This window comes from Abramis brama (genome assembly GCF_963993115.1).
Source record: "Abramis brama genome assembly, chromosome: 24".
NCBI classification, from domain to species: Eukaryota; Metazoa; Chordata; class Actinopteri; order Cypriniformes; family Leuciscidae; genus Abramis; species Abramis brama.
This window is the reverse complement of record NC_139986.1, coordinates 24,434,540-24,447,132: the sequence shown is the minus strand read 5'-3', so window position 1 is coordinate 24,447,132 and position 12,593 is coordinate 24,434,540. Positions and strand designations below refer to the sequence as shown.

Genomic DNA, 12,593 nt, shown 5'->3' with positions numbered 1-12,593 from the left:
CCAGTGGGTCAAGTCCCCTCCTCATGGAAAGCGAATGTGAGGGGACTGCGTTGACCACACCAACCCAATCAACTATTATTAATTTTGATTGATGATAAGTAATTACTTTGTATTCAAGGGAAGATATATAACAACGGTTCTTTTGTTTATTCTTTTAGAGGCCGATGGCATCGGAGTCGTGAGGGCGGAGAGGCAGATGTTTCGGCCCTCTTGTGAGAGAGAGTCTTTTCTTTTCTGTTCGGAGAAAGAGTGAATCTGGCCGACAATTATCCCCAAGAGAGAGATTTTACTGATGAAATGACGTTTGAATGTAGAGATCTGTGTGAACACTATGCTGATAAAATAGGGAAGTATTACAAGATATTGGCCTATAAATATTTATAGGCCAAAAAATATGGATTTTAGATGATAAAATTAAGCAATTTCTTGGAAAAAAAAATTAAACTCTTAAAAACATGCTGGGTTGTTTCAAACTATGTTTGGATCAAATACGGACAAACACAACCATTGGGTTAAAAAATTTAATTTAAACCATCATTTTTAATAAAATGTAAACCAATAAACGCTTGGGTTCGTCCATATTTGACCCAAACGTGGGTTGAAAGAACCCAACTTATTTTAGAGTGTAGCCATTTTTGTGGAAATGTGAAATGAAAACATTTCAAAAGCGTTTTCAAATAACTTCCAGTCACCAAAAGTTAGATAAGTTCGCTAAATGTAGGCTATATGCTAGCGAAAATAAATCGCGGTTGTTCGCCTGAGGGGTAACCATAGCAACAGCAGGCAGCGCGAGCGCTTTCCTTTGGGATCCGGGCGGAACTTCCTCAAAACACAAGTAGGCCAACTGTCATTTTTTATCACTTTATTCTATATTAATATATCGAAAGTATATCACAAAAAGTTTTGTTTAGATGGCTTACGTCACCCAGAGTGTTAGGGCGGCGAAACGACAACTGAGTTGCGCGAGACGATCTCAACAGATTAAACCAAAAATGACTGACAAAAAATCCCTTAAAATGCTGGGCCTGTTCATGAATAACAAGTAGTTTCTTCATTTGGCCTGAACAAACCTGCCTTTTTATTTATTTTTTTAAGTAAAAAAAATATAGGCCTATATAGGCTAGCCTAGGCTAGCTATAATATTTAACTTATTTAACTTAATGGCAATTAACTTAATCTGTGGTTTTTATCCAATAATTTCAGCCTTTTAACATTTCTCTTTTTTATAATCTCCGGACAGTTACGTCATCTAGATAAAAAAATGACTATAAAAATGATCGTAGTTCATACATTGAAAACATATTAATCATGTGCATTCACGTAATCCATTGTAATTTGTTTAAATAGAGCCAGACAAATAGAGTGTCATGTATGTAGGCCTATCTCCACAGATATTCAGAGGAAAGGTCCTTGATTAATCATACAGATAATTTGACAATGTGTACAGAAAATTAAGAAGGAAAAGACTTTAAGAGAAAATCGAATGATATTTCTTTAGTTGAGAATATAATTTAGATTTTAAGAAAAAACAAAGAAAAGGGGTCTAAAATTGCACCCTCTGAGCGGTTTCTCTTTCCCCGCTAAGCATTAATTTAATCGGAGATCATTTTACCGTTTAAATGCCAATTCACTTCTGATGATGATTAGGCGCTATTGAGTCCTGCGGGGCGCGAGCTCTCCAACTGGCCGTCTGATTGCGCGAGGACATAAACACATCACCTCCGACTCTGATTAGCGATGGAGGACCCACAGATGCTAATTATTCTTATAATTGCAAATGACTCCATTCAGGAGCAGTGCTCTTTGATCTATTGAAACCAGACAGCGTTCTCTCTCTCTCCCTCGCTCTCTCCCTCTCCCTCTCTTTCTCTCTCTCTCTCTCTCTCTCACGCTCCTGAATGGGACACAATCAGAGCCCCCCTCCTCCTCTTGGTCATCGTATATAAGACTTTTATCAAAGATCTGTTCATAGACAATTGCTTTGCACCTTTGTTCTTCACATCAGGAAAAAAGAGCAAACCAACAAGACTTTATTATCTTTGACGCACAATTAATAACTTTAAATCCAAATAATGCAGCAATAGGGAGCAAAGTAGAATTGCTAAAATGTATTATGATCTACGTATTAGGATGAATACAGGCCAAGTGGGACAATTGGTAAGCATTCATTCTAAACTAAATATAGGGTGACATTTGGATCATATTTTTTTAAACAACACTAAATTATCAGAAAGTGTCCCACTGTATTCTGATACTCCTACTAATAATAATTTGTAATTATAATAATAATTATAAAATTGTAGTGTAATAATAAGTATTATTATTCATAAACAAATGTCCATTGCATTGTTTTTTAAAGGGTCAAGGTGACAGGATCATTAGACATGAGACCCTCACACTGTCCCCAATCATTCTGCCCTCTGCCTTTACTTGCTGTTTATCATTCAAGCGCATGCCTCTCCATAACATAATCACATAATACTTCCACACAACTCATCTCCATAATGCACCTCTGACGGAAAAGCCACATGTGGCTGGAGGATCCTGTGACACTCATCTTTCAGATCGGATAACAAGTAAAAAATAAAACCCTGACGTGGTACTTAAGATTTTAAAAATCATGGATACAATAGTTTTCATCCACATAGAGAATTGTAATGTTACAGCAAGATTTCTTATATTATTCCTCTGAGAAGATAGATAAATGAAGATGAAATCACTTATGGTGATTCTGACAAGGATAACGATATCAAATATAAGAAAGTGCCATCCAAGCTTATCTGGACATGTACCATAATAATACCGTATTGTATTGTAAGTGAAGCCTCAAATTAGACATTAAATCAAGCACTTTAAATCATAAATGTTAAAATAGTTAAGTTGATAGAATAGAATAGAATAGAATAGAATAGAATAGAATAGAATAGAATAGAATAGAATAGTAGAACCCTTCTCTCCTAAAAAGAAACATTTTAAATGTCAATCAATTTTTGCTAATTAAAAATGCTGGGTTGTTTCAACCCATGTTTGGGTCAAATATGGACAATTTTTAAATTAAAATTTTAAACCCAATGGTTGCATTTTTTGCATTAATAAGAAATAAAATAAGAAAAGCAGCTCAAATGAATTACATAAATAGAAAATTTTAACGTTTATTTTACAAGAACATTAAAACATTAAAGCATACAGAATGGTTTTGAATATTTTCAGAAACTGTCAATTTCGCATGAATTCCTATCAATGCTTTGAGAACTTTGAAGAGTTCAGGATCCATTAGAGCTCCATGGCGCCCCACTGTGGAAGATAATCAAATGGTGAAAGTGCTGCACTGAATTTACATACTGACCTTCTGCATACACCTCCTGTTTTGTTCTTCATGAAACTCTTTCATCTTTTCTTTCTTTCTTTTAATGCTTTAAAATAGATATCAGTAATAGTAAAACACATTTTAAAATCACCATTAAACCAAATAGGCAATTCTTGTTTTTCCTATATATGTTCCTATATATGGAACATAATTATTTTATTTTTATTTTTAAATTCATGTGCCCTCGTAATCTTTAATCTTCCCCTCCCTCTTGCAGCAATGTCTCTTCTCTTCTCTGATGATGTGTTTACTGGCTTGAGGGCGGGGCAACCTGTCACTCACATGAGATCCACCAATAGCAAACCTCAACCATCCAATCATTTCCCCATGGACAAAATCAAGAAGACACTTCACTCGGATGTATACGTCACAATGGTCACGTGATTTTACCAAGTAAGACGTTCCAGAATTAACATATTTTGTTGATCCTGGAACAACATTCCTGTCTGGAATTTTAATCCTAACCCTATCTCTACCCCTAAAACTACCCCTACCCACAAGTTAACCCTAAAATCAGAGGGAAATATAACACTGATGTAGAAGCACTTAACCCTGGTTGTAAGCCTAAACTTATACTGTATATAAACTGTAAACTTATCCTTCAAATCTGACTGGTGGATTGAAATGTTGTTCAAAAATGTTGATCCAGTGTTGCACATGGTGAAATCACATTCATCATGTCACAATAGGGTAGAAAAGACTATTGCAACTTCCATTTCATGCCGACTTTACACAAAAAACTTGGTAAAGACAGGACAATTTTCTATCCTTCAGAATCACAAAGAATGAAACAAAACTCAATGACTTGATGAATGCTTGTGTGCACGCTTGTGTGTTCACAGGTCTCTCAGTGCATATAGTCTTTGAATGCCAGCATTATATAATTTTTTAGAAAGGTTGGCAAATCCAGTTTAGGGAGCACCCAGTGCAAGCGACCTTCCAGAAAGGCTCGGAGCCTGTGGCGGGCCAGGTGCTGGAGACATCGAGGAGTTTGGCTCAGTGCAAACAGGGATTCGTAGAATTCCCGGTGTTTCTGTGCCAAAACAAGATACTGAATTCACATGATCTGATATTGTAAGAAGATTATTTTGAGATTAGTGAAACCAATTGAGTTATTGCTTTTTTTTAAATAAAACTTGTTTTTTTAACATTCAGTTAAACATTCAATACATTATATTTAAGAAAACATTGAAAAAAGTCAAAAGCTTCACATCATCTGACCTGAAACACTTCAGGAGGAACAGCTTCTACCCAGGCGTCAGTGATTTTGAGCCGGTCATAGGCGTTGAAGAGCACTTCTATTGTTCGTGGAGATGTGCAGCAATATTTCAACACCTGTGTCAGAGAATAAAGCGGTCATATTACAAGAAAAAGAAAACAGGGAAATTAAACTCAAATATCAAATATATTATTTATAGCTGTTTTTTATTTGAATATATTTTAAAATGTAATTTATTCCTGTGATGCAAAGCTGAATTTGCAGCATCTGGATGAATGTGTCACGTGATCCTCAGAAATCATTCTAATATATTCTAATCATTTATTATTATGATCAATGTTGAAATCTTTTATAACATTATGAATGTCTTTACTGTCCCTTTTGACCAATTTAATACATCCTTGCTAAATAAAAATATCATAAATGTTAAAAAGTAAATTAAACTATCAAATATGAATAAAGTCTTGTTTATCTCTGAAAATAGATCCAAATTTAATGTTCTTCAGAAACTAACAGAATACATCACAAGGAATCAAATGGCCAGATCTTAATAAGAATAAAAAATAAATAAACAATTGCATCCGAAATCACATACTTCCCTATATAGTAGGCGAAAAACACAGTACACAGTACACAGTTGGCAAAATTACCCGGATGTCCTACTACTTCCGGCGGCAAGATTCTGAAGTGTGCATACGATAAACACTTTACTATCCCATGAGGCCACGGGAGAGGATTTATGAATGGAGGTAAAGCGGTAGGTCACATGATAATGGCAACGTGGCGAATATAGTACGTCCAGATTTGGTGGTTGTGAAGTAATTACTTATTCAAAATAAGTACCTTCTCAAGAGAGCATGCGATTTCAGACGCAGCCAGTCATAGATCAGCAGGTTTTTGTCAGTTTCCACCTGGTGCAACAGCCCCACCTGTGTTGTGGAGGTCAAAGGTGGATAGTTGTAGTTTTGGGGGAACATGGCATGGAATAATTAACTACTTGGGCTGATGAACAGATTGGGCCCCCCTCTGGGGGATTGTGGGGAATTTCTGCAATTACTGCTAATTAATCTCCTATTAACATTTGCCTCGTTAAGACTCAGGCAATTTATTTGGCACAAGTGGGACTCATTGGATGCGTGATGTCAAGTGTTTTTAACTGTGCGCTTTTGAAAGACAGAAATAAATCCATCTGAAAGTGATTATTTCTGTATTTGTGACAACTAAAGTATCATATGCTGCTTGCGGTGCTTTTAAGTTAATTCATTTCTATATATATTAGTTGAATATGATAAATACTGTATATCCTGTGTGCTAAAGAAAACTGTAATTCACAGACTGCAGATGGAGGTCTTCTGGAGACGTGGGTTCGTTCTGTACAAGTGGCAAAAAGGTTAGTTCCCAATTTTACTGTGCATGGTTATAAAATGAATAGAATTTAAAAATGAAAATTCTGTAATTTATTCACCCTCATGCCTTTCCATGACTTTCTTTTGTGGTTTCTTTCATGACATTATAAATGGCTTTACTGTCACTTTTGACAAATTTAATGCGTCCTATGTATAAAAATATCCTAAAAGTGAGAAATATCAGTAGTGCATACCACTAATCAAAACAATCCTTAAGGAATACTTTAATTTAATCATAATTTAGAGCCAATCCTCAACAGTCTTTATGAACAAATTAGGGAAATAAGTCAGAATAAGAATGAAAAAATAACCTAATAGATAAACAAAAATTCTAAAAACTGAAAAAAAGCATTTCAGCATATCCAGCATGAATTGGTACAATCGGATAACTCTTAAAGTGCCCCTGTTATGCTGTTTTAAAGGTTCCTGATTTTATTTTGGATGTCTCCTACAATAGTTTTACATGCATCCAAGGTTAAAAAACACTTTGATTTTCTCATAATATACACTGTATATCACCTGATTTCTCAAAGAGTCTGAAAACGGTTTGTTTGTAGATTCTGCCTGAATCAAAAATCGCCCCCTAAACCCTCAATGACTATTCCCTACGTTAGTCAACTAATACAGTTCACTTGAAGGAATGAATGAAAATGAGTGAGCGAATTCGGACAACCGTTGAGCGTACATCAGTTGTACACTCGTTATTGCAGTGCAATGTGGGATTGAACGAGTGCACTCAATAACGTCCACTATGGTTTCGGACACCACTACTAATGGCTGTCCCCTCAAATAATGCCCTATTTGAGGGTATAGGGGGTGATTTTGGATTTAGCCAATGTCTCTATAAACCCTTCCTTTCCACAACCCTACTCTGCTCTGATTGGTTAGATGGCTTAGTCTGTTGTGATTGGTCTATCGCTTACAGTGGGTGCTGGAAACGAAACGCATATTACCATATCTGAATTTCAGCTCTGGATCTTCCTCAGCACTTGATACGAACAGTAATGATGGCGTCGGTATTTCCGTATCAATTCTAGTGTGAGTCTTCGTCCTTTTGAACTGCAGCAAAGTGGATCTGCTTTCGCAGAGCTGAAAATAGCTTCTTCTCGACATGTCGAAAACACAGACCAAACTCTTCCAGTCTCAGCCACAACTACAGTGTTTGAGGGTCAAAGTAGACGTCGTTCGCGGGCAGCCATTGACCATAGGCTGGTATTATGCAAATTTGTTACATTGTTACATATGTAACAGGAAGTGAGACTGGAATTGCTGACGACTCGTTTCAGCAGATCAGAATTTATTCTTTTATTCGTCTTGCAGACGTTTTACATTTTATTACACACTGCATGAAAGGTGATATTTGAAAAAACATAATAGGGGCACTTTAAAGGTTTCCAATCTTATTAGATTGGTTCCAAATTAGCATTCCTTGACTAGGGATATAGGAATAGTCCGCGTCCAGTGCTGACCTTGGGCAGAGCTCCAGGCCACACTCTGATGGAGCTGTAGTTGAGAAGAGCCTGAACGATCCTCTCGGGCTCATGGTCCGTCTTGTAGGCCACCACCTTCAGGATGTTATGCATTGGTGCTTCGCCACCGTAATCCATTTCGTTGACCAAGGCTTTGTTCTTAAGCAGTAGATCCACCACGTCAGGGTTGACGTTCTTACACGCCATGTGCAGTGGAGTCTGCTTGTCCGCATCACTGACCTGTACGTCCGCCCCGGCAGAGACCAGCATGTGGCAAACCCGACTGTAGCGCTCCAGAGACGAGCGGTCCTGAGGCTGGGAGCACGCGGCATTCAGAGGTGTGTGTCCTTCGTCGTTTCGTAGGTTTAGCGCAGCTCCGTGTCGTAAGTAGAGCTCCACGTGATCTGGAAGGCCATGGCGGGCCGCCACATGAAGGGCCGTGTCGTTCTCATCCAAGCTTTGACTGTTGATCAAAGCGCCGAACGCAAGTAGATGTTTGGCACACCTGGAAAAACATACACAAATATTACATTCTGCATTAGCTCTATCAATTTTGTTGGATATTATTTAACATCAAAGTCTGCGTTGTCTACAAGTACACTACCGGACAAAAGTTTGAGCTCAGAAAGATGATATTTGGTTAAAAAAAATACAGTAAAAACTGTGATATTGTGTATCATTACAAATTAAAATAGCTGTTTTCTATTGTCATATATTTTAAGATGTAATTTATTCCTGTGATCAAAGGTGAATTTTCAGCATCATTACTCCAGGCTTTAGTGTCACATGATCCTTCAGAAATCATTTTAATATGCTGATTTGCTGCTCAAGAAACATTTCTGATTATCAATGTTGAAGACAGCTGTGCTGCTTAGTGTTTTTGTGGAAACCGTGATACACCACCATTCAATAGATAATACTTTTATTCAGCAAGGGCACATTAAAATTGATAAAAAATGACAGTAACAGCATTTATAATGTTACAAAAGATTTATATTTCAAATAAATACTGTTCTTTTGAACTTTCTAGTCATCAACAAATCCTAAAAATTGATACATTTCCTCACAAGTATCGATACATACATTGATAAAAATAAGAACCATAATTAATAATTGAGCGCCAATAATAATTGAGCCGCAATATTAGAATCAGCATATTAGAATGATTTCTGAAAGATCATGTGACTGAAGACTGGAGTAATGATGCTGAAAATTCAGCTTTGATCACAGGAATAGAAATATTCAAATAGAAATATATTTCTTCTTTCAAAAACAAACAAAAAAACATAATTATTCCAAACTTTTGAGCGGTGGTACACCTTCATTTCAAGTGTCAATCTGACAGTCATTTGAAATGGTGAAGTTCACCACAGGATTTCCTGTAATCACAGCGCTGAACAAGCACTTACTCAAGGGAATCGAGTTCAGTGCACACGTGCAGGGGCATCTGCCCGTCTTCATTGGCTGCGTTGGCATTGGCTCTGTACTGCAGCAACAGCTTGGCACACTCGGGCTGGCACTCCTCACAGGCCTCATGCAGGGCAGTGGTGCCCCCAGGTGCCAGGTCCACTCGAGCGCCCCTCACGAGGAGATGCCGCAGACATTCGGTGAAACCCCGGCCAGCGGTGATGTGCAGTGGCGTGGTCAGCTCTTGTTCATACGTCAATGACCACAGTCCTGAACAAAAGAGCACGGATATGAGATTATCTGAATATTACGATATTCAGTGTTGCAGTTAGTTTCAATTTTAGATCAGGAAATCATGAACAGGGCTGGAGAGTTTGAAGATTTAAAGCATTTTTGCTCCGTTTGTGTGGATGCCAACCAAAGTGGCAGGGCTAAAATCTAGGGAAGGGACATAAGACTTTTTTGTGCATTAGTTGACTAATTTGTACATTACATTTGCATTTCAAAAGTTTGGTCCGTAAGATTTCTTAATGTTTTTGACAGAAGTCTCTTCTGCTCGCCAAGGCTGTTAATGTTGAAAACATTTTTGCTGCTTAATATTTATGCTTAATATTTTTGTGGAAACCATGCAAAAAAATTTTTCTCAAGGATTCTTTGATCAAGAGAAAGCTCAAATAACAGAATTTATTTGAAACAGAAATCTTCTTTAACATTATTAATGTCTTTACTGTCACTTTTGACCATTTTAATGTATCCTTGCTGAATAAAAGTATTCATTTCTTTTTTTTAAATCTTCCTGAACCAAACTTTTAAATGGTAGTATACTTAGTATACTATAGTATACTTTCGGTGCATGTTTAATCTTAACAATAATTCTATAAATATCCAAAGCAATTTGCATTGAATTTTTTTTATTTAGGTATTTGATGACATTCCAGATGCATTGTAACTGTAACATCACACACAGTGCTGTAGGTTTATCTGAATTCACACATTTACTGTTAACAGAATGCTAAATGAGTCAAACACCAACATCCAACATAATGCCTCTGACACTTACAGTGTGTTCTTATAGATTAATAAGTTAGCAGACGCCATGATGCACATGAGCAGACAATCTCGTTCAGTTTCATTACTTGCAAAATGACAATGCGGACAGTCAGTTTATAATGTAACACGCCAAGAAAAGTTTGTCTCCCATGCAATACTCATTTTTTTGTGATCAGTATTTTATCAAGTTTCAAGGGAACACGCATAAACACAAACTCATAAAAAGACCCCGAAGCAACCTCAAAGACACAGTCGGGGTGGTGCAATAAGAAGAGAGCAATCTATGTGTAACCGGAACACATAGGGGAACAAATAACTGTGACAGCAGGCGAGTCTGACGTGGAAATACTGGGAATGAAGATACGCTTTAGAGTGGCAAAGTTTAAGCACTAGTGTATGTGCACAGGAATGTATACACTGCTGTGATACTTAGGTAGACACAATGCATGACAAAATGATCTTTGAGAACAGAAATTAATTATTATTAAATTAGTTAATTAATTATTTTATCCACACTTTAAATGGGCTATCACAGCATTTTATGCTATATTCTGTTCTAGTAATTTATTCTGGGTAGTCAGGTTTTTAGATTTCATAATTATTTATAAGATTATTTTTATCATTCTGTACAAATAAACGTGTTTTAACTGTTTCAAGTGTGAAACATTCTAAAAATAATATTCGACGTTGTTTCCCTCAGAAGCTGAAATAGTTTCACAATGCATAAAAGTTTCTGCGATGATACGAAGCTCATTCCTTAAAGGGATAGTTCACCCAATAATGAAAATTCTGTCAGTAATCACTCACCCTCATGTTGTTCCAACCCTGTAAGACTTTCGTTCATCTTCGGAACACAAATTAAGATATTTTTGATTAAATCTAAGAGCTGTCTCACTCCTCCATAGGCTTCTATGTTATTGAAACTTGCCGGCCCAGAAAGTTAGTAAAGACAATGTTTAAAATAGTCCAAGTGATTACAGTGGCTCAACCATAAGTTTATCAAACGACGAGAATACTTTTTGTGCGCAAAAAATAAATAAATTATGACTTTTATGCGCACAAAAAGTATTCTCGTCGTTTGATAAACTTATGGTTGAGCCATCGTAGTCACTTGGACTATTTTAAACATTGTCTTTACTAACTTTCTGGTTTACTAACCGAAGATGAACGAAAGTCTTATGCGGTTGGAACAACATGAGGGTGAGTAATTATTGACAGAATTTTAATTTTTGGGTGAAACTTCCATGTTTACTCAAAATTTATGTATTTTAAACATACAATTTATAGTTTGTCACTGCTTGTGGCAGAATAATATTCAGTTGTGGTAAAATGTTCAACAATTGTGTTGTTTTAAGTAAACTAAACAAGCAGCAAGAATTATTTTCCCCCCATTGCATAGAAATATCATATGGTATATCATAAACACCAAACACAATTTCACATCATTGTGTGTTCCTGTAACATACTTAGCCCTTTGTAGTTGAACCTGAAGTTCTTCCACTCCTCTATGTTGCTGGTGTCATATATGGCATCGATGAGATAAGCATATTCTGGGTCATCAATGATACTAATAACGGTGATTTCATCTCCGACCAGAAGCGCATTCCAGAACTGGAGGATGCATCCTGACGCTTGAGCCGTTGCGATCACGTCGCTGCGATATTTCTTTTGTTTGAGAAATTTAGTCTTTGGCCCCATGTGTGAGGTAAAGCAAGGATCAGCTACGAATCCAGCTTCTTCTTCACGGTTGTGTTGATTGCCTGAAGTGCTTTTCAGACTGGGCACAATGTTATAGATCTTTGCCCTGAATATGTCTGGTTAGTCTGCTGCCTGTTTTTAGAAAGGGGCTATTTTAAGGACGCCTGGCATAACCTTTAGAACGGTCCAGAAACCCGAGACTGTCTGGCCAATCTGAGAAGTAATCAGTTCAAGTTATCGTGACAATCGAAACAGATCTCTTGGGGGCAACCGAAATACTCTAAGCTCTAGGAGACAAATGCAAAGTTAAGCTTGACAACAACTTGCGCAAAGTTGAGCTCGGTTGCACAACAGCTTGTTCTTACCTCTCACTTTTCCACTTGCGTAGCGCATGGCTCCTCCCTGTGGCTGGATGAGCAGGTCTGAAGGAAAGCCTTTGGAGAAAAGCTCTTTCACAGCCTCTATATTTCCAGTGTACAGGGCATTTTGAACAACAAGGTCTCGGCACACCATCGGAGAGTTTCCCACGGTCTGCCTGGAAGACGTCCCTCTGTCCCGGGCTTCTTTCCTCAGCAGATACCCACTGAGAACCGGGGCAGCCAGTCTCATTTGATGCCGCTCCTGCTCTAAAGAGCGCAGAGAGCTTGGATTATACATGGGAGTCCTTCGAGACATGTCTAGACAATCTTCACCTATAGCTTCTTTTGGTCTAGACACTAAAAGGCCTGGGATCTTTCAAATGGCCTTCTGCTCGGAGGGCTTGTTTTGACATCTGAGTTGGAACGTGGCCACATGTGCATCGAGACTATTTTTACAGTGTCACATGGGTGGGACATAACTTTTCAGATTATGTTCGCTATATAGAAGGCAATGACTCATTGTTTATATCAAAACAGCCGTTTAGCAGCAGGTCAGCTCTGCCTTGTTAGTATTTTCAGATCATTCAGAATCAGGATCACTATACTCTCTTGGGTGTT

The 12,593-nt window shown here is 37.5% G+C and overlaps 1 protein-coding gene across 1 annotated transcript; it reads right to left on the bottom strand.

Moving 5' to 3' along the window:
- Positions 1 to 3,143: 3,143 nt before the first annotated feature.
- Positions 3,144 to 12,376, bottom strand: asb10 (ankyrin repeat and SOCS box containing 10). The gene is given in 6 exon segments (XM_084102016.1): positions 3,144 to 4,400; positions 4,589 to 4,600; positions 4,603 to 4,702; positions 7,462 to 7,966; positions 8,871 to 9,138; positions 11,982 to 12,376. Coding segments are annotated over 6 exon segments (1,317 nt in total). The 5' UTR covers positions 12,292 to 12,376; the 3' UTR covers positions 3,144 to 4,278.
- Positions 12,377 to 12,593: the final 217 nt, after the last annotated feature.